This window comes from Epinephelus lanceolatus, chromosome 4, assembly GCF_041903045.1.
Source record: "Epinephelus lanceolatus isolate andai-2023 chromosome 4, ASM4190304v1, whole genome shotgun sequence".
Classification (NCBI taxonomy): domain Eukaryota; kingdom Metazoa; phylum Chordata; class Actinopteri; order Perciformes; family Serranidae; genus Epinephelus; species Epinephelus lanceolatus.
The window spans coordinates 31,305,256-31,333,143 of NC_135737.1; the positions used below are offsets into that span (position 1 = coordinate 31,305,256).

The window sequence follows — 27,888 nt, forward strand, 5'->3', positions numbered from 1 at the left end:
CTTTACGACACTTAACAAAGCATTTACGGCAGTGTCATGGCGGCATACGGAGTCAGTTTTGAGAGTTCGAGGAGCATCGACGAAAGAAAGGAAAGCAAACGACAGGCACGACAGGAGGCGGTAGAAAAGGTATAAACTGTAAGCTTTGTTAGAACAACCCTGTACGTTATCTGAAGTTGGTCTCATTAGCGTCAGTTACGACTTAAATCAAAGCTGTTAAGTGCGACTGAAAGCTAGCAAGCTAACTATGCTAGCCGTTAGATAGCGTTAGGTAGGGATGAGCTCAACGGCTCGAGTGTATCTTTATTTACGGAATTGTCCTTAAACGTGATGCCCATTTGTATCTTCGTGTCTTTCTCCATCTGTCGGAAAGCTGACAGTGTCTGTGTGTCTTCACACTAACCTGATAATGCCCGTGTCTGGACAGGCGCAGGCAGGAAATTAATGTACCTTACATGTCAAACACTGCTCGAGCAGATAGGAGACCTGCAGCTGTGTTTTACACAGGTTTTATGTCATGTCGCACCCACAGCTTCGCCTACAGCTTCGTTGCTGTAATCACATATGTACCCAGGTATTTAATTGTGCGTTATCTTGCTCATGCTGTGTGCAGCTGTGTTTACATGATACACAGAGCACATGATGCTTCCTGCAGATGAGCACTAAAGGCTGTCATCACATTATCTGCCCGGCTCACCTGTGCCTGAATTGGACAAAGCAAAGAGTGTAGCCGGGTCTGATTTATGTCTGCTGAATCTGAAGAGGAATTGGCTCATAATGACTTTACAACTCATCAGTGTCACAGCTATTGCAGTCAGCAGATGTAATTATGCAGCCTGAAAGCCACTGGATGCTCAAATATTTGGAAATCATAACTCTTATCAGCAGTATCACGACAATGTGAAGACTGTCATTCATTTCATTATGAGAATAGTGTTTGTGGAGACTCTTATGTATGCATTTTTATAAATAAAATCAATAATTTCAGCCCAAGGAATTTGCATAGCACACATTTGTGAGAATTTTGACAAATCATGCCCTGCCAAAAAAAGATAATAAAATAAAAACTTTATGTGGATAAACATTATTTTTAAAGGACATAACTATATAAAATAAATCTGATTTGTACAATATTTTAATCTGCCTTTTATTTAGCTAACCCCCTTGTCCCAGACAAGAATTCACAACTTCTTCTAACAATTAAAAAATGTGTTGAAAGCCTTAAAAATCCAAAGCTAACAGTACGTACTGATAACATTGGTGTAAAGATGTACTGCTATAATCATCTTTGTTCTAAAATTTATTTTTTTAATTAAAATTTTGGCCTTTTAAAGAGTGCGTCCCAGATTTTTGTCAACTCAGATTTCCACAAAAACATAAGTTAATCAGTCATGAAAAGGGTCATTTATATCCCAAGGACTCCTGTCTCATATCTTGGTTTCCAAAAAGGTGGAAATATTGCTCAAGTATTGGTAGGCTTTCAATTTGTGTCTCAACCATAACATATCAACTCCATAGCCCCTCTAAATTAATATTAAATAAGACCTATGGTTTAAAAATGGGTATTTTGATTAGCTTAAAGAGAACTGTTTGCATCTTTAAAAAATAAAATTGCTACTCACTATGACTGCAGTGATATTAACAAATATTTAACTGTTTGTCAGCTCGGTCAGAGCTTACCTCTGATGTCCATCGTGTGCTATTTAAGAAAAAAATAAATTGGAGGTTGGCCCATTACAGGGTTTAATAATCAAGACTTTGACCTTTTAAATTATATTTTCCCAGCCCAGTTGAAGAGTAAAAATTACCCCCTCCACCCCCAAATAAGGTTTTGTCCCAATTACCAAGAATATATGATAGACATGTCTGAAAATGTTGGTGAATTATCCCTCTTATTTCCATCATGTCATTCAGGCCAAGCAGCGGTTTGAGAAGGCAGAGAGGAGGAAGGAGCTGAAGAGGCAGAGAGGGGAGGACACATGGATGCTCCCTGAGGTCAACCAAAGGCTGCAGGAAATAGAGGATGTAAGATACAAAGTGTTTTAAAGTGTTTTCACTTACAGTTGTACATGTAATCAAAACCAGCAGTTCATGTAGAAACCTGTAATGACAGTCACTGCTCCAATGCTCTGCTGCAATAGATTGTAACTCCTTGCCAAGTCACAACTGCACTTTACCTCAAAACAGCGGAAACTACGTTGTCGACCTGCAACAAGATACAGTAGTTTGAATTTTATTGCTCATGACAGTAGTGTGTAATTGTATCAAACACTTATGTATGATTTCTCCACCATTAATACTGAAGCAGTTATTCAGAGGAGAAACAGAAAGAGCTCGACCACTATGATGTCTTCTAGTGTTGTCAACCATAGTTTTGGGAAACACACTTCTTCCATACCTGTCGTAGTTGAGGACTCTGTGAAAATATTTCATCTTAATAAAAAACAGTAATGCAACTAATGAAAGCAAAAGCATGATTAATTGAATCTGAACCCCGTACAGGAGGGCTCTGTGAAGAGCAAGAAGAAGAAAGAGAAGAAATCTAAAAAGAAAAAGGAGAAGAAAAAGGCCAAGAAGGAGAAGAAGACAGCTGAAGCAGGAGATGGATCTAATGACAGCTCTGAGGTATGTGATTTAAACAAGTTAACACCTAAGTAGTGCCAGTAGATGCTGCTACACTGGTTGATAACTAAGTAAAAGTAAAATAATGTAAAAGGTAAGGTAGTTAAACATCATCATTGTCTTTCCCCTTCACATTTTTAACCCTCTTTCCCTTTCTCATTGTGTCAGGACTCAGGGGATGAGTGGGTTGAAGCTCAGCCTCAGACACAAGCTGCTAAAGCCTGGCAGGTTCCTGAGGAGTCTAAGCCTTCAGAGAGCAACATCAGCCCAGTGCAGAATGTCGAGGTAACTTTGTTTCTGTACCTGGTCCTACAGATATGTAATAACAATGTGAATAGTGTTTGGTGTCTCTCCACATCTTTTTATGCTTTTATTTATTTTGATTTAAGCTGTTTCTTCTAATACAACAAATCATCTGAGGGAAGTCCTCTTTGCCTTCACATAGTAAATTGAATACACTAGTAGTCCATTTTCCAAAATAGGGATGAATAAAGAAGCTAAATAGAGCGTCTTTAACTGTCTAAAGGTAATACTGCATCTAGAGGTATGAAGTAAGGATGCACTAATCCAATACTGACATTGTTTATCAAGCAGATACTGATTCAGATAGCTTGGTTGGGTGTCTGTGCCAATGGGGCTGATCTGTTCAGTTCTATTCTATGTTTACAGCTCCAGCTGCTAATATTGGAATTTAAGGCATAAAGCTTATAATTTCAACACTGGTATCGGATTGGTACTCTGTATCGGCCGATAACTAAAGCCCAGGTATCCGTATCAGGACTGAAAAAGTAAGACTGGTGCATCCCTAGTCTGAGGAAGTTTTGTTCACCCTGACAAGTAATATCTACTTCATCTACTTTAGGGTCAAATGTTCTCCCTCTTGGCTTTGTCTTCTCAATCTGTACATTTATCTTTTTCTTTGTTTAACCCCTCTGTCCTGTAGAGAGACGAATGGATGACCTTTGACTTCCTGGCAATGAGAACCACGTCCACAGCAGAGAAGAGGGCTGAGAAAGAGCGACTGAAAGAGGAGGAGAGGGCGAAGGCTCAGGCCATTGAACAGGTGTGTGTATATATGAGTGTTGTTTTCCCCTTCTTTCTCCATTTTGTAACATCCAATCCCCTGCTGCTTTTGTTCTTGCTCCACTGTCGACCTGGGGAGGTGTGCAGACAGTTCCTCTGATGCGTGGTGTCCTCAGTGGGCAGATTCACATGTATCCGTTATTTGTATCCCAACGTGAAATGACCTGAGTGTCGGTGTGAGAGGGAGATAAAGAGCAGTCGTGTGTGCATGGATTGCACAGACTATGAAAACACTGTGGCAGTCAGTCTACTCATTTTACCAACTGTGCGGTTACCAAGGTAACAGAGGGTGTCCCCTCTCGGACAGCAGTATCCTGTGGAGTGTGTGTGTGCATACTTATTGTTGTCTGCAGGGTGTTTTTGTCTGGATTTTGAGCATTTGTGCCTGTGTTTCACAATTGGCAGTATACAGAGATTATTGAAGTGTGTGTGTGTGTGTTCCCTCAGGCTGGCTTACACAAACTGGAGCTCAACCCATACTGGAAAGATGGAGGAACTGGTCTGCCCCCAGAGAAGATGGCTGGCACTGAAGCAAAGAAAGGTAATAACAGAGATTACTAGACTCTTTTGAGGCATTACATAGCAGAACATTTGTAAAATATACTAGAAACTCTTTTGGTTCCAGCACCTCAGACTAAGGTTTCACTCCAGATTTGATTTACTGGTGTTACTTTCAACATTGAAGCACAGAAATCCATTGAAGAAGAGGCTATCAGTGTCTCTGTTGAAAGTTGCCTCAGTAGGCCAGAGTTGCCTCATGATTCCCCTCGAGCAAAAGCAAAAATAAAATGAAAAACCGGGTCCAATTCAGACGGGTCCCCCTGCTGCCTACAATCACACACTGCTCACACGCTCTCACGCTTGCTTACAGCACTTTACACTCTTCCATCGCCCTGTTTTTTTACTCCCCTTTCTTTCTTTTCCTGTCCTTTACCTCTCTTCAGATCATCCAGCTTAACCAAGGTGCTTAAATAAACAATGCACTTCACTAGTGCATGGATTATTATTATATCTACTCACTGGAACTGGCGACTGAAATGTTGGCTGTAAGGAAAGAAGCTTAAAAATGTATCTGGAATAAATATGAAGAAGACAGGGTCCATTTTGTTGTTGTGGCGCTTTTGATTGTGTCAAAAAATTTCCCAGGTGAACTGTAGATGTTTAAATGTCTGTTTTTCTGCACACAGTTTGGACTTTTCATCCATGTTAGTTTTATTTTTTAAAATGATGTAGAAGAGTAATCTTTCTGTTGTTGGTCAGCGTCAAAAAAGATGTGTGTGACCATGTTTGACATTCACAGTCTTGTTCAAAATGAGATGTAGGTCTGTCACAGGGAAGCTTCTGTAAGTTAAAGCTTCTGTAAGTTAGTTCCTTGTCCATTTCCCACAGGCAGCAGACAGGGAATCAGTTGGAAAACTTTGTTGGTGGGCTGAAAGTGCTAAAGAAAGGAGACTTAATTTTTAAAATCAGAGTTGACTTGAATACAGTTATGTGAGCAGAAAAGTCAACACGGAGGTTTGACAGAAGAATGAGAGAACAGGAAGAGCTTCTGAGTCAGGGATTTGGGGAAGCCAGTCAGACTGTACAGACTGTCTGTATGTCTGTCTAAGAGTTAACTGTGTTAAGCTGACAAGCAAATGCAGGTACGTGTGCGTGTCTCTTATCACTAAACAGGAAGTACAGTTCCCTCTGGAGTTGGCATGGCCTCTCTGCTCTAAGCTTTATTTGAACAGCAAGACGAAATAAGTTGATTCAAACACACACACACACACACACACACACACACAAACACACAAGATGCATGTGCCTGTCTCCCATTCAAACTGTGTGCCAAATGGGAATATTGCTTGCCTCATCTTCTGTTATAATTACTGGGTTGCAGGAGGCACAGACTGGTGTGTGTGTGTTTGAGGGTATTTGTGCTTTGGATACACTTTGCTTTGCTCTGAAAGAAAGTGGAGGATACACTTGCTGCCTATTGATCAGCTGATGTGTGGTCAACCCTCGGACATAAAGAAATAGTGATGATTGTCCCTTGAATATTATAAAGCTTGACTTTGAACAACTTCCTGTTAGTTTTTTTCTTCTACATTTTGTTCTTTAAAGCAGAAGCCACAGATGATTAAGCACTGTCATGTTATGACTGATTCAGATACTCAGTGTTGACCTTGACCAGAGGTTCTGGGCAGCACATTTGTCATGTTTTATCTCTGTGGGAAGTTATAGAAACTGTTGTTTTTAAAAGACCATTTATTTCCCGTGGATTTAAAGACTACAATTTCTCTAATCTTTTCTTACCCTTCTTTATCCTGACCTTCATTTCTCCTCTCTTACTCGTCTTGGTTTTTTCTGGATCTGCCTTTTTTATTTATTAATGAGCATGTGATTCAGCTTTTTGGGGTTTTTGTATTTTTCTGGTTTTGAATTCTTCCATCTGTCCCAGTCCCTTTATCTTCCTAATTAACATTTTTTGTAACATACCAGTCTGGTTATTTGATGCTGATTTTCAAATGATGTAAGGGAGCGGTCGCACTGAATTAGATTTTCTTCAACAAAAGAAGATTTCAATTGGCTTCATCGCTCACCGCCTCTCTTTGTTACCTTTTACTCCTCATCTCTGTTTTGATCCATATCAAAATGCACCTGGCTTGTGTGTGGTGAAATGGCAACTAATCAGAATTACTTGAATTTGTATAATTTTATACACTTGAGTTGAGAGATAAATGTGAGGAAGAAATGACTCACTCACAGGAGGTTCAGAAAAAGTAAAATGGCACTAACAAGTTTTTGCATGCGCATCTTTGTTACTGTTTTTCTCCCCTTGTTTTTCCCAGAGGGCCCAGTCGTAAATGATGCAGGTCTGAGCTGGCTGAGGAAGAGCTACCAAAGGATGAAGGAGCAGGCAGAGAGGGAGCAGCGCAACCTCAGCGATGTGGTGGCCGAGAGATATGGAGTGAGAACTGATGGCATGCGTTTTTTAATCCGTTATCCAACAAAAATGTTATGCACTGAAACTTTTTGAACAGTCCGATATGTTTAATAGTTTGTCTTCGTTGCAATAAATCCCAAAAGGAGTCAAAATGCAAAGACACTTGCTTCTCTCCACTGGAGTTACCTCCCGAATTTGGCACTGCAGCTACTTGAGTTATGAAGCGATACTATGCGGCCATTAAATCGCAATCTGCTCTAAGCATCATCATTGCTGTTGTCATTTCTAGATAGGCTACTGTTACCTTCCTACATACCGTTGTGGAATAATTACAAGAAGGAAATTGCTTCCATATATCTCCCTTATTACTTGCTGGCCAACTCTTCACTTCTGTCGTGTTCCTCGCTCGTTGCAAGTGTATGTGCCCAGCAGGTGTGCCACATTTTCGTCACTGTTTCTTAGTTAAACAAGTCTTGATGGATGCCAGAATGTAGACAATAGAACCTGTTCCAAAAACCTAAGACAGGCTTATGTTTCTGAGTTGGTATCTAAATGTGATTAACACAACATGAGGTCACATTTATTTTAAAACGTGTCGCAAATGCCTTTACTCTGACTTACATGTCATGGTATATGCACTCAGAAGTCAAGGATGTACACACAGACACACACACACACACACACACACACACACACATACCTGCTCTGCACTGAGGGTGGAATTGTGTCTGGACACATTGTTTTATTATTAATCTCTCTCTTTGCTGTCTGACATCGCACACACACACACACACACACACACACACAGTGCACAGTGTCCTTTGTTAAGTCCCTTTTAGCAGTGTCAGCATTGCATTTGTGCCTCTAGTTGACCACATAGAAACTGTCACTGTCAGAACATTGTGTGTATATCCGTGTTTGTGTGTGTGTGCTCCTTTTTTTTCTTTGTCAGAGCTCAGCCAGCCACAGCAGTGCACCTCCTTTGTGTTAGTTTAAGCAACCCAGAGGCGTCTTATATACTGATATTGTACTGATATTTACAATATAATTTTGTCTATGAGCAGGAGGCTTTTGGGATTTGTTTAGTACCATTTAACTTGATGGTGTGTGTATTTGCGTGCTTTTGCACAAATCCCAGAGACCCTCTGGTTTGCTTGTGTTGGCAGTTGTAGTGGAGAATCCCCCAAAACAGCTGAGCAGATAGTGAAATTTGAGGACCCACCTTAACAGATCTGAGTAAACATTAACTTCTGTGGATTTTCTAAGCCCAGACTCATCACTTCAGCACTGATACAGACGATTGAGTTGTGTTTGACTGATGTTAGCATTTTGTTTAATAAATGTAAAATAGTATTTGGTAGTTGTTATTATATTACCACATTTGATTTTTACAACAGCTAATCCTATGCGACTAGTTTTTACATCAGTTTGTTTAATGAACTGGCTGTCAGGCTCGTAAGGAAGCCAGCAAAGCCAAAAAGCTGCTGTTTGTTTGGCAGAAATTGAATATAATATGATAAGTACAGAGCAGGAAAAACCAAACACTGGCTCTAGATAGTGCCACTCGCGTTTTTGTGTCAGCCGGCCCAGTTGGTAACCCCACACGATGAGCAGCATCGGGAAAAACACAGATTTTTAATGTAGAACTGCTTCATTCAGTGTTTTTATTGGTTAAATCACTGGGTCAATTTGTTTGAGAGGAAGAGACCTCTGCGGATAATTCAGCTCCTGGTAAAAACCACCTCTAGATGGTACTGAATCCCCCTAAATCTTACACACTGCTCCTTTAAACTACAGTGCAGTTTTCTGTGAAGTAAATCACACCGCATGTGGACAGTTAAGACATCAGTTAAGTTCTGAATGTCAAAACGTGAGAAAGAGTTTTAGTATTATAATATGTCTTCTATTTCTCCCTCTACAGTCAATGGAGGCATTTCAGCAAAGACTTGCAGAAGCTGAGAAAGCTGTGTATGGACAGAGCAGAGGAGGAGAAGGAGACAGAACGGCGAGAGGTGGGTGGAGGAAAGAAGAGGACAGAGAGAGATGGAGGAGAAGAGATGGAGATGGGGCAGAGAGAGATCGTTGGAGGAGAAGTGAAAGGGAAAGAGATTCTTCACCTGCAGACAGGGAGAGATACCATGCTAGGAGAGAGGAGGAGAGGGGGAGAGGGAGGGGGGGATATCAAGATAGAGAGAAAGAAGGGGGTCGAGACAGAGACAGGTTTAGAGAGAGAGAGAGAGACAGGGATGGTGATAGAGGAAAAGACAGACAGAGGGAGAGGGATGGAGGTAGAGACAGAGAAAGAGATAATGACAGAGATAGAGACAGGGACAGAAACAGAGAGAGAGAAAGGGATAGTGAAAGGAACAGAGAAAGAGAGAGGCCAAGTGCTGCATCAGCATCTGGGCAAAGCTGGAGTCAACGTTCTTCCTCCCTTGGGTCTCTTAAAAACCGTTTCCTCAAACCCTCAGAGGACGATGACAGTGGTGAAGGTGGGTTTATGTCAAGGCCTTTTCTAATAGATGTCTGAGTCACGTTTTGCCCACACGTCCTTAACATGCCTTCTGATATCTTCTTGTGCAGCTCCACAGCGTCCTCCCCCTCCAGCACGGCCGTCCACAGGATTCCTGAGACCCAACTCTGATGATGATGAAGACTCTGGACCACCTAGTACCAGAATGCCGGCATTGAAGAAGAGCAACACTCCAGCTCAGGAATCTGCCAGCTTTGAAAAACCACAGCAGGACAAAGAGAGGAATCCTGGGAAAACTGTAACTGCTCCTCAAGATGGCGGTGATAAAGCTGCTGCGTCCACATCAAGGTTTGAAGTTTTTTATTTTGTTGCCTCGAAAACGTGATTTGCTAAATGATGTCGAACTCCAGGATACCAGGGATCAGCACACCTGGAGCCCCATCCCTGCCTGCCACCTGGCGCACAATGCACTGAACCCTGATTCCTGTCCTTGTGGGTGGTGGGCCCATGTTACTTATTCAGGCTCCAGTGAGGGCCCTGGTGTCCCCATCCCGGGCGAGGTGCTCAAAGTCTGAATATTCTGTTTCATCAAAGTCTTCTTTGATTCACTCTTAGTCTGGCCCCTCCCCTGGAAACCACTTTACCTTGGGAGACCCTACGAGGGGCTATTAGCCCTGGACAACACAGCTCCCAGGTTTTCAGGGACACACAAACACCTCCACCACGTTAAAGTGACAATTCTGGGAGGAGCTCGAAGTAGAGCCGCTGCTCCTTTGCATTGAAAGGGGTCAGTTGAGGTGGTTCGGGCATCTGATCAGGATGCCTCCTTGTCGCCTCCTGTTAGAGGTGTTCCGGGCACATCCCACTGGTAGGAGGCTCCAGGGCAGACCTAGAATAAGCTGGAGGGATTACATATCTCATCTGGCCTGGGAACGCCTTGGGGTCCCCCAGGAGGAGCTGGAAAGCGTTGCTGCGGAGAGGGACATCAGGGGTGCTTTGCTTGGCCTGCTGCCCCCGCGACCCAGCCCCGTATAAGCGGATGAAATGGATGGAACTCCACTAATTGAATATTGTCCACTTTTATGTTTGTCAAAGTGGACAATATTAATAAATCAGTCCCTTTACTGCTATTTCCCATTCTGATTATTGTCCACTCACATGAAACAGGAGGTCACAGTCATGACAGCAGCAGCTTTGCTAATGTATACACATAAATAAAGTCTTTAAACCCCTTGGCAACTAAAATCTTAACCATTAAAACCACTATTTAGATTTGTTTGTCTCATAGTCTCATCCTGAAAACATTTTGTTTTTACATTTTCCTGTAGGATTCAGAAATACATGAAAATAATAGACTGAGTATTGAACATTTTTATATATATACAAAGCTAAATATAGTCTCGGGCTTTAGCACATATGCTGCAGGAGGAGTTCTTGCAGCATTTCCAATTCATAGTTTACCAAAACGCAGAGATGGTGACCTCCTGAGTAAAACAAGTCATCTTAATGAAATGTGAATAAAATCCTGCATTCCTTGTGAAAAAACACTTACAAAATTAGGGTTTTTTTTCCATCATGTCCTTTTGGCAGCTTGTGTAGATGTGGGGTTACCAGTTTGAAACTACATGCCCTAATGGAACTTGAAGACTCACTACATAAAAGCATCAATCAGTGTTAACTCACCACTGGGACTTTCTCACAGTAATCCCATCCATAAAACCTGGCTGTCTTCACATGTGTACTTGATTAGTTTCAAGGGACCTGCAAGAACTGTCAAGGTCCTTATCTGCTTTTGACTATTTGTCTTGATATTCCCAGAAAAACTCCCTTGGTCTCTGAACTCTCTAACTCATACGTCATCTTTATTATTTCTGTCGCAAGAGTATTCGTTCTGTCTAAAGCACTGTGTTTAGGAACACACAGGGGTTTTTTTTGCTGTGGTATTGAAGGAGATATCGAGTACTGTTGTTTTATACTAGCATTGTGTTTTTAAAATTCTGCTAACAGTAGTTAAGACACATAAACTCTTCACCTAGTCCTTTGTCTTTAGTCTACAATGTTTGTATTGCTGTAACCGAGACTGTAAATGACTCCTGCAGGGTAATTGTCTCATTCTGTTTATTCTGTTATTGATCAGAAGCATCAGTCAATAGATGCATCTTTTTCCGCCCCTATAAAGCATCAGTAATCAGCTCCATCACACAGCATGTTCTCTACTAAATACTCACAGTACTGTGACATAGCTCATTACACCATATACACCCCTCCTCCTTGTTTTCTTTCTTGTAATTGCATTTCTGTCTCTCTAATCTTCTTCATTTCATGTTAATCTCTTTTCTTATGCTTTATTTGCAACGTACATGAATATTCTGCCTCATTTAAAAGGACACAGAACTGCAGCATCAATTAGTGGCACAGAATCTCTTTTAAACTGCGTCAAATGATTGCATCATGTACTGTATGTGTTCCTACTTTCACAGCAGCCCGACATATAGCGCCGTCGCAGGCCAGATGTCGGAGCATCGCTGTTTTGTAAAGCCTTCTTACTTGTTCTGTGTTTTGCCTCATTAGGCTAAGTTGTTTGGGTAAACCAGCACCCAGAACCCCTGCAGCATGAAATGAGTCTGCAGTGTGAAATGAGGCTATGAGAAGTGTAATAGCCTAGAACGATGCCTCCCAGGCTGCAGTTCTGATCCTCCCAAGGCAAGGCTGTAATGATCTCTGGGGGGTGTGCGGAGACTCAAATGAATCATAACAGATAAACAGCGTGAGAGCTCACAAGAAAACAAGTAAATGGTTAAATTAAAAACTTCACAAATAAGTTTCCCATTAGAGGGTTTAGGACTATTATTAGGGTGGAATAATGGAGTCGTTAGATCCTGTTGTTGAGGGAAATCTGGAGGAAAAAGATGGAGAATTCTGAACAAGATGACACTATGTGACAAGGTGTTTATTAATAGAATTATAAATTTCCCTTTCTTTCTTCTACTGGTGTTGTGCCCTTCTAACTCTCCTCTTCATGTTTTACCCAGGATTGAGAGTAGCAGTGAGGAAGAAGAGGAGGAAGAGGAGCTTCCACTGCTGTCAGAGGAGGAGATGAACAAACTGGGAGCCAAACTGGTGAAAGCAGAGATCATGGGCAACACGGTGAGCAGGTCATCATTATGTCACTGTGTCAGATTGAATATGAGACAACCCAGGTAATAACACACTCTGCTCTTCAACCCATGATTTGGAAAAATACTTGTTGAAGATAAGAAACAATTTATCGGCCTAGTCCTGTCAGGAAAGTGTCCCTGAAATACTGTTAGTCCAAAGATAAGATGGTGCTTATTTCTGAAACCTTTTCTCTCTTAAAGTGAGACATCAATTACTTCCATTAAAGCAGAACATGAATCCCACATTTGCGCAGCTTGTCCATCAGTCATGTACTCACATTTTCCTGTCAGGCTCTTGCAAGTGGTCGGAGTAATTATCACTGGGTGTTATCATTTTGTAGTTTAGTTTTTTGAGCTTCTCATTGGGAGACTCGACCAGCTTGTTGTCACTTAACAGAATGCCCTCTTGATTAAACTGGGCTGAATAAACACTATTAGGAGGGACTGGCTTTAAAAGACACACTATAAACGTAAAATGACTGAACATGAATAGCCTAGCAACAGAAAGGCGACAAGGAACCCATGAGTCAACACTCTCTCAGCTAAATGCCATGCACTGTATAGACCAGTGGTTCCCAACTGGTCCAGCTGTGGGGTCCAGATTTCGCCTAGGTCATCAGTTCGAGGTACACACAGTTTAGTATATTCAGTGTCATACTCGCATTTGGCCATGTCATTGAGCTAGTTTACTGTCTCTGCTAAGTAGCTGTCCATTACTGACTCTACAGCAGAAAATGGCCCTTCAAAATAAAAACTCTATGTCAGACATTCACTGTACTCTGGAATAAAGTGTTTTTTACAAACTTGACACATTTGTACGTCACTTAAAGAAGCAACAGACAGCATTTTTGCCTATATATATCATTATGAAAATAATGTGGGTTGCACAGGGTAGTATACACAGTAAAATCAGACTATCAGCGTTTACATAGGTTACTTAATGGCTTCTGCCACCGGGGACGAATTTTCGCGGAAAAAAATCTGCTTTACGGCAGGAAATGCGTCATGTATTGCCAAACTGGTCGGTCAGCCAATCAGGGACTGGAGCTGGTCCTTATGAGGAACTGGCCAGGGGATGAGACATTTGATTCAGGAGCACAATGGCAGACGGACAGAGTTTGGAGATAAGTGAAAAACGGCCTCCCGAAAGAAAACGAGCTAATCTGTCTGAGGAGGCAAAGAACAGCAAAAAGGAGAGTGATAAAAGAAGAGGAAAAACAAGAGTAAACCTCAGTCAGGTGTTCAAGAGATGGAGGGAGCTCCGTGACCAAAGAGGCTTCAACACCGATGTCCAGCTAGCTTTCTTTCTAATGGATCAGTAAATAACACAGCTAAATGTTAGCTAGATGAGAGAGGACTGTACTGTACTGGCTGCTAGTTAATTCCTAGCTGGCCAGCATCGCAAATCGCCGCAACCAGGGACCGGGTAGCGAGTGTTGGTCGGCTGACATCCTCGTTGCCATTCTGTGGCAGCCCTCGGACAGTGATACACGGTCAATTTGGCCTTTGCGACAGTGCGAGCAACACTGCTGATGCTAGGTGGCGCCAAGCTAAAAAAAAAACCCGAATCCTATCTGTTGCCTCTTTAAGGTCCATTCAGAAAGGACCCGTGACCCACTTTTGGACCACGACCCACCAGTTTTTCTGTTCATTTTTCATGCACAAATACCCCAAAACCACATCGTCTTTTATTCCGTATTTCCATATTTTATTTACCATTTCCTTTTTCTCAAGACATTTCTAAAGCATACAGGCATTTAAACATACTAATCACACATGTATCACAGATAAAACTTACAGTGCATTTATATAACTCCAACGTAAAAACACAATGAAGCACATTTCCCCAGTGCACAAAAAACCCACTAACATCTGGCTTTTTGTATGTAATGGCGTTCACTTCCTGGACAAATGACTCTGCAGTAGTAATGGGTATTTCTCGGCTCCAGCTCTGATCAACAGCGATGGATATACGACACCTGGGTAGATGCACTACTTTTAGCTGCTTTGGTGGTGCAATGTAATGAGACAAAATACTGTCTCTCTCCGTCCAAGCAGCGCTCTGCCTTTGTTCAAAATTTAGTTGGCACTGAGTTTTAGAGACAGAGTAAGAGATATAAAAAGTAAGTAAGAGATATAAAAAAAGTAAAAATAACCACTGGAATATTTTCACTGGGCTTTATGCTGCCCTCTGCTGTTTACTAACCAGTTTTCTGGCTCGTCTGTGACATTAAACATCACACTCGAGAAAAAAACACAGAAATTCATACTCACCTGCAGCAGAGCTGTGTGCACAGCAGTGGCTTATTGGCAATGGGAAAGCAGTTTTAAACCTGTTTTAAACGGGTTTATATGTGTTTGAAAAACCTGCTTACAGGTGCTAATTTTGGTGGTAAAAGGGCATGATTAATAAAGCTACTTGTCAATGTAAAAACTGAAGAATGAAACAACAAACTCAGGACATTTGCTTTGCATAGATTTAACAGCACATCAGGGGATCCACTGATTTATATCGCTCATTGATCCACTGCACTTAACTCCCTGTCTGTCTTCACATGTCAATGCTAAGCGTGCTATTGGGATCTCTTACAGAGAGTGTTGCAGAGCTGTCTGGTATAACACACACACTTACGCTAACTCTGCACACACACACACTCACACTCACACACACACACACACACACACACACACACACACGCATTAACACCTGTAATACTAAGTGTTACCAACCTGACATCCAGCATCTCTCTACATGACAAAGCAATCAAAACGATATTCCCAAACCACTTTGTGTGTGTGCTAAGTGCCTTCAACAGTTGTGCACTTGCCTTTTATGTCCTGTATATAAAGGTATCAATATCTGGCTCTGTGTGCTTGAGACAATTGTTTTTTTCTCTCAGGTCTCTGTAGTGTCACAGTGTTCAGCCTCAAAGCCTTTTATCTGACGACTTTCAAAAAACACTATTAGAGAAAATATTTTAAACACAATAGTCTGCAGTATGTTAAAATGCAGCCTGTAAAACATACTGTACAACCCCACATGATATTTATATGATAATCCAACAACAGCTGTTAATACCAGCCTTCCAGTATCTTATGCAGGGCTGGGCGATATGTCCTGAAAATTATATCACAATATTTTTCAGTTATATCTCGATAAACGATATATATTTAAATCTCCTCAAAAGCATTTCATTAATGCTAGGACTGGGAGACAAAAAAGTTCATAATATTTCTGACCAAATACCCTCTCTGATATGACAAGTTGTAGGGATGACTATTTTGGGGATATGGGGATATATAACGACTAAGTGAGTTAAGGCAAGTGTTAAAACAAATAGAAAAGTCTGGTAAGTTGATAAATTCACATCACGTTACTGTCAAGCAGCCTTTAAAATGCGGAGGGAAAAAAACACCACTTATGCCATATCACGATACAACGATATCCAAAATCTAAGACGATATCTATTACCTCATATCTCGATAACGATATAATATCTTCATCTTGCTCAGCCCTGATATTATGTACTTCTATAGGCTTTATTTCCATTTTGAAACGGTAACAATTAAAGGCTGAAGAGGGATCTTCATTGTTGTATATCCTTCAACACTGTGTTTCTTTTTTTAGGGATGCTTGATAATATCAGTACGTCATAGGTATCGGCCAAGATCGGCTTTAAAATGAACACATCAGAAACGGTCAACATGCTTTCTCTTAATTGGCATGATGAATGAATATAACATACATTGAAAAGTATTGTATTTCATGTCTCCATCTACTGGATAAGGCAAGAGTATACATGCATAATATGATGTTAATTCCAATACAGAAGAGACCTGATGATCACTAAAATTAGGAAGGGAAAAAAGTGGATATATCAACATTGGTATTGGTTTTTGGTCAAATGAGTTGTTACATATGGGCGTATCAGATATCTGCAAAAAATCCAATATCGTGTATCCCTAATTTTTTGTTTCAAATATAAACATATATACTTTATATATGTGTTTGTGTGTGCTTGTGTGTTTCAGGCTATGATTGAAAAGCTGAAATCACAGCTGGACGCTGCACACAAAGCCAAAGAGAGCTACGCTGCCCGAAAGAAGCTACAAGAAACGGCTCAATCAAAGGTTTGTAAAAACATAATACAAGTCTTACACGTTCTTTGTCACAGTTATTGTTGAATTAGTTAGTGTAACTAGTGTCTATGAGGGTAGACAAAATATTAGAAACACCTTGCAATATGACAAAATACAATTCAACATTCAGTAGCACCACAAAGTGCAGCCTCCAGAAGAACTGCCATTAAGTTCAGCATCTCTCTTAAACAGTTTCAACACTTTCCCCCCAAAAAGGAAACTATGAGTTTAAAAAAGATGGAATAAAATAGAACTTATTTTATGGGAAATAATTTTCCCAACCCCATTTCTCTCCTCTTCTTATCCGATTCTCTGCTGTCTAAATATTGTGTATGTGCTGATATCTATACAGCATTATTTTCCCCAGATTTACTCTGTCCAACACACACTGATACACACTTGACTTAAACACACTGCTGATTTTCATTTGTGTCATGGCATAAATTTCAGATGCAGAAACACTGTCCCAAATTGGATATACACTCACTCCTAAATTATGCACAATGTAAACACATCTGCACACAGGAATAGACTCACGCATGGGCCCGTCACCTGACACACACAAACACACACTGAATCTTTATTTGTCAGATTTATCTGCTTCTTTTTCCTCTCCCATAGTCTAAATGCTAATCCAAACACTCAGGGCTATATTTTTCCTGAACCTCACAGACACACAAACACACACACAGCAGGTTACGGCAGCATCCATCTCTCTCACTGTGCAGGGAGGAAAAGTGCCTCACACACACTCATCTTCGGTTGAAACTAAACTCTGTGCCGTTACGTCTGACTGCTTTTAAAAGGATGTGTTTGTTTGAAGTCTCTTTACTCCCCGGCTCTTACGTCTTGCTGCCTGTATGGAAACGGCTCCTGTTTGGCATTTTAGCAGAGCCTAATGGGAAACAAATGTCTTTCAGCATGCTGACGACACTCTCCTGCCAGGGGTCACTTAGAGTGTGCCCCGCGTGTTTATGTGTGACAGAAAGAGACAGATCGAGAGGGAGATTGTAGAGATTATATGTGCCATCCTGTCTGCCTCGGTAGTACAGGCAATTAACAGAGAGCAATGGCAGTGCCCTGACACCTCAGCACTGCTTTATCTCCTCTCTTTGGCATCCCTAATGCCTTCTCCGGCTCCTCACACACACTCACACGCGTATACGCAGAAAGAAACGGAGGCCTATTTCCAACATGAGCAGACTCCAGACACGTTTATAAACACACAGAAAGCAGGCGGTGATTATTTATATAACCTTTATTTTATCATTTACAAGTTAGGCCAGTTTCATCCCCCCTACGGCCGTCCTGTCCAAATTTAAAGACTCGAGTGGATTTCTCAACAACATTTCTGAGAAAATGTCATAATTCTTAGGTTTTAGTGCACTCGTCAGCCGAGAGGCACTTCAGCACTCTCAGGGATGGAGTGCTGATGATTTGCACTCTTTGGAGATCCTTCCAGTCTGTCTTGTTACAGAAGACTTTTGGCTCGTCTTCACTATTCAGTGTTTTGACTCTTGCTGCCTGTCTGGCTCGTATTTTTCACCGCACGCCGCAGAGCCTTGAAAGACCTAACTGTGTCGACTGGAGACGGGGAATATTCTCTTCTATCATTTTGTTTCTGACAGTCCGGTTTCATTTCTTTGCGACTGCCTCCCATCCTCTCCGCTACTCCCACCTCGCTCTTGTTTCTTGGATGTCAGTCTCCACCTGTCAGGTTGAATTTCAGTCTTTGTGCAACTCAGACTTCAGCTCCTCATAACAAGCAAACTTTTTTATCTTTAAAAAATCTGGACGTGTGTTGGCCGCTAAATTGGCACTGAAACAGCAGTTTTATCAGGTCATTCTCCCGCTGAAGTTTTGGAACAGAAGTCAGGTCTTAAGACTTCAATTTAAAACGTTTTTAAAGGTTCTCTAAGGAAAGTGCACCACTCTGTCATTTACAAATGCTCTCCGTAACTTTTTAATCATGTTTGTCTTTACAAAGGAACAAATGTAATTCAACATGGTGATCATACTTAAAAAAAAACAGAGTAGTTGGCAATGAATTTTTACATCCTCTGAACAGATTACAACACATTAAACCCAGCCCTTTGGAAGCTAAAAACATTTCTTTGGAATGAGACAGCTTATTTGAGATGTTTATGTAAGTTATTTTTATTATGGAGCCCTGAGTAGTGGTGGAATAAAAATTGAAATGCAGTTACTTCTGTCCTGACAGCCCCTCTTTTTCCTCTTACTGCCTGATACACATCTGCTGCTATGAGTCCAAAATATTTACAAATGCTTATTGTTCAATTCAACCTCCTTTCCTGTTGCGTCAAGTCATACATTTACCTCCAGTATGAAACGGAGGAGTTTGACAAGTTGCTGTAATTGCTAGAATATTACAAGACAAATTAAAACACACTTCCTCAGGTGTTTTAGATATTGTATTTTCAATTTGAAGATTATTTTTTGGGGGCTTTTTGCCTTCGATTACAGGACAGGTTGAGTGTGAAGGGGGCAGGCTTGAATGGAACCCGCGGCTGTTGTGGCAAGGACATTATTTTGGAATTAAAGTAATACTTCACCCCCCAAATAATTATTTGTTTATCAGTTACTCACCCCTCGTTATGCTGAATTTATGAAGAAAACTTTTTTTACTCCCATGCCTCCTCAGTGAACCGAAAACGCCGCAAGAGGCACCGCATTTAACAGCTATATCTAAACCTGTGTTTGTAAACTCTCACATAATTTGTGCAGTAAAGTTTAAGTTTCACTGAGTTCCCAAACACATGCGTTTCCATTCAAATTTAAAACCTGACCTGAAAGTGAAACTTATCGATGCTCTCTTCAAAGCCAGACTCCACTGACACAAAAGTAATTTTACCATAATTTTATGGGAGCTGCTGGGTTACCACTTAATCAATCAGTTTGTTTCGGTTATTGTGCGACTTTGGTGAATCCAAAATAACTTCTTAAAATAACAAAATCTCACAATAAAACAAACAAACTACCAATCGAGGCAGAGGTAGATAAGCAGTTCTCGTGTTACCAAGGGAAATTAATGTTTTTGTCAGAGGAGTCTGGCTCTGAAGAGAGCAAAGATAAATTTCAGTTTTAGTTTAGCTCCCTGGTGGAAAGAGCTGTCTGTTTGCAAAGTACTGATTGGATAAATGAGACTAAGATTATATTGCACAAGTCGTGTGAGAATTTATTTACAGATGTTTTGATATAGTTAAGCTGTTATTAAAGGCAGACTCTCATGACTTATCTTAATCAAGACCTTTCTCAGTTTTTGGATTCTTTGTCCACCAGAGACATGTGAGAAAAATAAAGTTTTCTTTACAAAGTCAGCGTAACACGGGGTGAGGAATCTGACCAGGCATTGGTTGACATCATGACATAACAAAAACATTTGCATTGAGGTATGATGCTTCTTCTCATGAGTATCTGTTATGTGCCAACAGGTGGACGCTGGTATCTGAAATATTTAATCTATTTGCGAACACTGTTTCCCTGCTGCAGTTTTGTGCATTCCTTTACAAAAACAAACAAAAGTGAGAATGACTGGCTTTGATTTGTCTTGTTTTCAGGTCACAGGTCGCTCCAGTGAAGACCAGGAAGTCCTGCTGTTCAGAACAGACCAATCAGGTCGCGCCTGGCCTGTCAATGCCCCCTCCGGACCCCAGGAGCCCCACGGAGGACGACGAAAGAAGAAAGCGGTAAAAAGAGAGGGATGATAGGTGGAAAGGAAGTAGATAAACAAATGACAGGACAGCAGGGAGGGAGTTTTTTTAGATTTTTAAAATAAATCTTTAAGCATCAGAAAGCCGTAACTCAGGACAAAGACTGAGATGATCCTGCACACTGTTGCAACTAGAAGACAGAGGTAGTGAGAAAAGGGGGAGCAAATGAAAGGTTTGTGTCCTGCTATTTGTTCCACGCTGTTTGGTATTCATTAGGGTGTGTAATGGGAGCAGGGACTCCACCTGACTCCGAGTTGAAACGTGTAATGTAAACAATTCCTCTCTCTGTTTATGGTTATTATGAGTTTACAAAGTGGCCCAGTCTTCTTTGCTCTCTGTCTTGTCCTCTGTTTCCCTCATGATCATCCTTCTGCTCTGTTCATTTTCTATCAGTGTTCATCTTTCCATCTTGCCTCTCACTTTCTCATACTCTCTTCCAATGATGTGATTTTGGATGTGATCTGATTCACTTTGAAGATTGTGTATGTGTGTGTGTTTTTTCATGAGGCACCCAATTTCAAGTGAGTTTTCTAGTTATCCACCTTGCCTATCCTCGCCTTTTTTTTCTCACATTCCTCTCCCCTCTGTCTCTAGATCGAGACCCACGTTGACGGGGAGCGCGTGCGCTACTTCCAGGACGATGACAATGTGGGTCTGAAGGAGATGGTGAGGAGGGAGAAGATGAGCAGTGCACAGGATCAGAACGCTCTCTACTCTCGCATGGCTGCTAAGGTAAGAAAACGTTTATGCATTCGCTCACATAAAACGGTGTCACAGTATTTGGGAGGTCAAAAACTCTGCCCTTTAAAAGTCCATGATTCCGATCAGTCAGAAACCCCTCAGTCGACTGAGATTCTTCAAGTCAGTGAGTGTGCAGGGTGTTTCAAAGGATGTTTTAGTATCCAGATTTATCTGCAGAGTGAGCGCTCCTCGCCTTCACACTGCTCTCCGGTACAGACAGCTGTAGACCCAGGATGAGTCTGAATGTGATGAGGTAGCTGCCAGGAGGAGGAAAAGCTCACAGAAACTTAATACAATATAGACTCTAGCTTTTGTTTGTTTTCTAGTGCCGGAAAAAATGTTGATGCACGTTTCCGATTAGGGGTGGGAATCTTTGGGCACCTCATGATTTGATAACGATTACGATTCAGGGGCTACGATTCGATTATAAAACGATTATTGATGTATCTTTAATTTATGTACATTGATGCACTTTTTCACAACACACATTACTTTTTGTCTCGCTGAATAAGCATTCAACACTTGCAATTTTTAAAAACAGTGCATTTGTAAGAAGAAACAGTTGAATTCATTTCCATTATATTTTATTAAACATATAAATGGAAATGCTTGCAAACTGGAAAGTTACAACTTCGTTGTACGGAACCAAAGGTAACAACAGGTATCTTAAACCACAAGATAAAATGCGCAGTTAGAGTAACAAATGATTCGGTGGCGACAGACGTCCACGCATCACATGTAACTGCGTTCCTACCTGCCTTCAACAGCAAGGCCATGACTTCTGTTTTGGTTTGATGGTAGTGTTGGGATGGCCGTGTCGGTGAAATAGTGTCGGGATGGGATGGTGTATCTGGGCTCCAGTGTATGCAGCAGTGCTCGAAATCCCTGATTTTCCACAACGGAATAAGGACGCAAATCCTTGGCAATAAATGCCGTGATGGCCTTCGTAATTCGCTTTGCCTTGTCCGATGAGGGTGGCAGCTTTCTAATTGCTTCCTTCATTGTTCTCTGGTCGGTAGCGCCACTAGTTGCCGCAGCAACAACAGCCTGCCGTCTCCCTGACTCCTCCGTCAGGTGGAATCGAGTTGTCAAAGTATTTTATTTTAGCACGACACAGCTTACATATAACGTGGCTCTTGTCCAGTTCGCTTCCGCCGTCAACGTTGTAGAAGCCGAAGTATTTCCACACTTCTGCTTTTAAATTAGAAGAAGCTGTTCGGATCTCACGGCGAGGTGGGTGGCGGTCAGCCATGTTTGTTTTCCTCTGTGCATGTGTTGGCGTGTCCGCTCCAGGTGCGCATCCCAAAGTGTCCCGGAGATGACATGTACCACGCTTCTTAGTTCCGCATTATTTAGAACCTTCTGTATTACTCTAATTAACAGATTTAAATAATTGAAATTTGGACATTTGTGAATCGATTCAGATTCGTCCACGTCTGAATCGTGATGCATCTAAGAATCGGAAATTTCCCCCACCCCTATTTCCGATCCATTGATAGATTGATTGTGGACTTGTTGGTCTGACTAGAAACAATCTTGTGATACAGAATTTGTCAGAACAAATAAAGTCCTCTTATTCACTTCAGTGGGTACACATTTATTTAGGATAATTTGTGGAGTGATTCTAATCTGTCTGCAACACATTGTATGTTTTGGATTGAACTGGCTGTTTCAGAGCCACTGCTGCAGGCACCCCCAGTTATGGCTGTCCCAAACGATGAATTAATCGTCTGATCTAACGGTTAATTATTTTTTCGATTAGTTTAAGGATTATTTTTTCGATTATTGATTATTTTTCCATTATTTGATTAATCAGGCAATTTAAACAAAATACCAAAACATTTTTTATTAACATTAACATTTATTGAAACATCAGTGTTTTCCCTGCCATTATATTAGTGGGTGCCCACCCCTCAACGGCACCCCCCGCCCCCCCCTTGAAGGTCAAATTAATTTTATTTTCTATATAGCACCAGATCACAACAGAAGTCATTTAAGGATACCTTTCCTATAGAACAGGTCTATACCTTGTCCTTATATTAAACAAACTAAATAGCCTTATGTTATTTATCTTATGTCATTTCTGTCTCTACATGGTCGCACATTTACATTTCTCCTCTGCTCTCTGTAACGCGCATGGCGGAGTTCGGCCTTGATGCGTGCACAAACATGTGGGCACACACACCGACCCGAGTGAGACAAACGAGCCCGGCCCAAACCCACAGCACGGCACTGTGCACACAGTCAATGGAGCAGAGCCTGTGTTGCGTTCAGCCGTTGTCACGTAAATAACAAATTCCGGTGCTTGAATAGACCATAGCACAATTGCACAGCACTGCTGCTGCTGCACACCGCCATTTTTTTGTTTGAACCGACACGTCACCCCAGCCCTCCCCCCAGTATTGAATTTCCCCTTGGGGATGAATAAAGTTATTCTGTTATTCTTATTCTTAAATACTGAAGGTTGAAGTTTGATCAGTCAGATGTGGTAAATGGATCACCCCTTCCACTGCAGTGATATGAGCAAAGTTAGATGAAGGTTGACATAATTATATGGTATGGTAAAGGTATATGTATATGTAGGTGTGTTTATGATAAGGATCACTTAGATTAATTATGTCATACTCTTAGGCAAAGGGAAAGGACTAGTTCTGTCAAATTGGTATGCTTTACTACCCTTACATCCACTTGTCTCCCTTGCTGCAACTCTTTCTCCGCCACTTTGTGCTTGAAATAGACGTACAGCAGCAGATGGGTACTGGCAGGTTGTGCTGCGTGTGTCAGTCTATCAGCAGTTTTACAGACCTCACTTTTCCATGAGCAGACACACATTTTCCCTGTTCCCTCCTTTCTTTTATTCTTGTTGACTTCTTCTCTCCCTGTAGGCAGGAATATGACAACAAGTAGTGTGAAATCCTACTGACAGGTGTGTGTGTGTGTGTGTGTGTGTGTGTGTGTGTCTGTCTGTGTGTGTGTCTGTGTGTGTGCGTGCGTGTGTGTGCATGTATGAAAAGGAAGCATTAATAAACAAAAGGGTTTGGAGGAGTTGCTATGGCAATGAAAAAAAAAAGACATGCTTTAGCTCTGTCCGTGTTTTTCGTTTCTCCGACTTCCATTGCCCTCACTCGTTCACTTTCCCTCACTTACGCGCATACGCATCCACGTACACACACGCATAATCACTCACCCTCACTCATATATTCCTTACACATGCATGCGTATAAAAATATACACACACGCTCTGCACCTACAAAGAGGGACACTAAAAATACATCTACAGTTACCATGGCAGGGCTGCTATAAATACCAGTTTTATCCATTGGTCAGAGACAAAGTCTGTTAGCAGACTAGCATTGTCTGAAGATTTACTGTAGCAGATTTCTTAATAATACATGAGTACTATGCCAGACATATTCAATCCCTTCAACGCTTCTGCTACATGCTGAAATTACAATCTATAATTTAAACCGCACCAAGCATGTGTGAGTTTAACGTCAGCTAAGACATCAGTGAACCTACACGCTGACAGCATGGACACATATATTACTGCCATATAATCGATCTACATGTATGTGCCATGCTTTGTGGGTGTGTAAGAAAATAAAACTGTCTGCTCTTGGACAAATGCGGCATGTGCTGCTGTACACTTAGGTGCAGTCCTTTGCACACACTCACTCCTACACACACACACACACACACGCACACACTCCCTCCCACACTGTCACTAAACTAATCCAATTTTCACTCTCACTCACACACTCACTCCTACACAGCGAGTCATGCACACACACTTCAGCCATGCTTGCCTCTCGCTCTCTCACATGCACACAGATTTCAACCTGTTGCCCGGTCTCCATGGCGACAAGACTCAGACGTAGAAACACCAGAGTCGATACTCGGCATCCTGCCTCACACTGTTAACACACACCAGAGACCAACTTGCATACAGGGCAGCTCAGGCGCATCTCTCTCTCTCTCTCCCTCTCAAACACACACACGCACAGAATATGGCGTGGAAATGGCACAGACGGTAATATTGCGTCAGCACCTACATACACCAATTACTAAAGCTACCAGCCAATTTCTCAGGACAGTTAATATCTGCAGTATTTGCAATGACTTAATTTCCTGTTGAAGAAGTGCCAGCGCAGAAACCTTTTTGTTTTAAGCCTGAAATGAAAAAAAGCTATAAAAAAAATCTTTCACGTGTCCGTAACTTAGTTAAATACACCATATATATTCTGTAGTATGTTCCCTTATAATTTTTTGGGAGAGAATACACCAGATTTGCCCATGAATGATCACTCTTCTCACCATTTCTCTTTTTCTCTCTTCTTCCCTGATCCTCCGTCTCCTCTGTTGTCCTCCGTCGCCTCCAACACCGCCACTTCTACTCCACTCGACTCTCCAGATGATGGGGAAGACAGACGGCGACAACTACACACTGGATGACATGTTTGTGTCGGGTGCAGCGCAGCGGGAGGGCGAGGGGAGGGAGGAGGAGAGGATGAGGAGCAGAGCCATCGGGGAGAGCAGGAGGCTGGCTGCCTCCATGGAGAAATGCCAGCACTGCTTCAGCAGCCAAGAGCTCCAGAAGCACCTCATAGTGGCAATAGGGAGCAAGGTGAGGCTTCCAGAGCGCAGAATGTTTTGGGGACGTGGGTGCTGAAATAGTTGCTTAATTGATTAGTCGATCAACAATTTTGATAGTCAAAGCAAAAATGCAAATCATTCAGTGGGTCATACCGCCAAAAAATGATTATTTGCAGATTTTCCTCTGAAATAGGGCGGCTTATTTTCATTATCACCTTATCAACTGATTATTTTTGCAACTAATTGACTGATTGATTGGCCTAGAAATTGCCAGATAATGTTTAAAATTAGTTATGATTTCCTAAAAGTGCTGTCTTTAACCACTAATATATTCAGTTTACAATTATAGAAGAATAAGGACACCAGAAAATATTACATTTTTTAAGCTGGAACCAGAGAGAAGAAAACTCAAAATTATTAATTAATTTTTAAAATTGTTGTCAATCCTGTGTCCAGGTGTACCTGAGCCTGCCCGCGGGGGTGTCGATGACAGAGGGCCACTGTCACATCTGTCCTCTCCAGCATCACTGCTCTGCCACCGGATTGGATGAGGATATCTGGTCAGAAATGCAGGTTAGCCAATCAGTGCACTGAGCCCAAAGACAACCTCAACTCACATGACTGTTGTTTCACAGCAGTGGTAGATAAAATCAGCACCACACGCTGCTTTCATTTTCAATGTTTGCTTCAAAGAAGAATGATTAAAATTTAATTGAGTTCACTTCTGTGCTGCTCTGCTGTCCTCAGCTGTTCCGGCGCACTTTGGTGCGTATGTTTGAGTCCCAGGAGCTGGACTGTGTGTTTATGGAAACACACATGTTCCCACGCAAAAGGCAACACATGGTCCTAGAGTGTATTCCACTGCCACGAGAACTGGGTGATATGGCACCTATATACTTTAAGGTTTGTCATCATTCTGATAAAGTCAATTTTTTAAGTTCAAAGAAGGATTGTAGGGACAGTTTTGAGTTGTGTGTTTCCTGCGTGCCTTCAGAAAGCTATCATGGAGTGTGATGAAGAATGGGCCATGAACAAGAAGGTCGTCGACCTCTCTTCGAAAGACATCCGCCGTGCTGTAAGCCCTCTTTTTTTGTCATTTCTGTGATATTCCTGGTTTTGTCTGGTTCTCTCATCCTCATTAATTGTTGTTAATTTTTCATTTAATGCCACATAGGTTCCTCGAGGTCTTCCCTACTTTGCTGTGGACTTTGGACTCCAGGGAGGGTTTGCTCATGTCATTGAAAATGAGCAGAAGTTCCCCCATTACTTCGGCAAGGTCAGTGTGTGCATTGAGGCTGTTATACTTGGTGCATCATTATGTGTTGCTCTTTTTTTAGCTTCTAAAAGTCACTTTCATTTGGTTCCAGGGTTTTCATAAAACTGCATTTACTGTGCAGCTGTTGATAGAGAGGCATTAATGACATGAAAAACGCAGTCAAACATTTTTGCTATTTACCAGCCTACAGTAGCTGTACTGTAGTTTCATGCCAATGTTGCTTCAAATTAACATTGTAAGGACTTTAATTCTTCATTTGAGAGTCATGTTTTTCCTCTATAATAAATTAAATCGAGTTAATTTTACAGTAATATTCCAATATGACCAAAGCCCTCTTTCCGTCACAGGAAGTGGTAGGAGGCATGATGGACTTGGAGCCACGACGTTGGAGAAAGATGATCAGGGAGAACTTTGATGACCAGAGGAAAAAAGTCCTACAGTTTGCACAGTGGTGGAAACCATACGACTGCACCAAGTCCGAGGGCTAGCTGCTGGACACACCTGCTGGACACACTTACAGAAAGGTGTACGCTTTGCGGAGTAGTGAAGATTACAGACACACATACAAACACACTGTGGTGCAGACACTGACGCACCTACCAGTACTGAATTTGATGTAAAATTCCTATTAAAAGTTAGAATATGGGAACATTTTTACTTAAATAAAAAATAAATAAAATGACTTGATTCATGTATTTGTTTTTTGAAGGTATTTCAGCATCAAATTATTAAAAATTATAATAATTTGATCATCATATCATAAATATTCTAGGGAATGCTTTTGTTTCAAATAAACAAACGTAAGAATGTCTTGTCGTTTCAAACAAATATGTGGTGACTATTAATACATCGTCTAAATCAGCATGTCTGCAGGACCTTAAAAAGTCTGAAATTCAATTAAATATTCGACCTTAGGAGGCATTACATAGTTTTAAATTGGAATTTGTGAGGTCTTAATTTCCTCAAACGTTATATCCATCTTTGATTTCTTTTCTTGTGATGAATAAATCAAGCTCTTCTGTGTCAAAGTCTACATTTCTGATGTTACAAATCTTTAAACCTACCACTGAGCAGCAGCTTCTTGCAGCCACGACCTAAATTGGTGCCTTTCTTCCACACTTACCCTGCCAGTACAACCCTAT

The 27,888-nt window shown here is 41.4% G+C and overlaps 1 protein-coding gene across 1 annotated transcript; it reads left to right on the forward strand.

Moving 5' to 3' along the window:
• Window positions 1-27,425, forward strand: cwf19l2 (CWF19 like cell cycle control factor 2). The gene is made up of 19 exons (XM_033630416.2): window positions 1-129; window positions 1,915-2,025; window positions 2,503-2,625; window positions 2,791-2,907; window positions 3,566-3,685; window positions 4,153-4,246; window positions 6,540-6,658; window positions 8,556-9,126; window positions 9,218-9,455; window positions 12,140-12,254; window positions 16,298-16,396; window positions 19,984-20,112; window positions 20,731-20,868; window positions 25,289-25,501; window positions 25,927-26,043; window positions 26,218-26,373; window positions 26,465-26,545; window positions 26,645-26,746; window positions 27,094-27,425. The coding sequence occupies exons 1-19, from the start codon at window positions 37-39 to the stop codon at window positions 27,232-27,234; spliced, it is 2,877 nt and encodes a 958-aa protein (XP_033486307.1). The 5' UTR covers window positions 1-36; the 3' UTR covers window positions 27,235-27,425.
• Window positions 27,426-27,888: the final 463 nt, after the last annotated feature.

Coding starts and splice junctions, on each gene's coding strand:
- cwf19l2 (XM_033630416.2), top strand. CDS start 37: ATGGCGGCATACGGAGTCAGTTTTGAGAGTTCGAGGAGCATCGACGAA. Junction 12,255..16,297: donor CAGAGATCATGGGCAACACG/GTGAGCAGGTCA, acceptor TGTGTGTTTCAG/GCTATGATTGAAAAGCTGAA. Junction 20,113..20,730: donor GACGACGAAAGAAGAAAGCG/GTAAAAAGAGAG, acceptor CTCTGTCTCTAG/ATCGAGACCCACGTTGACGG.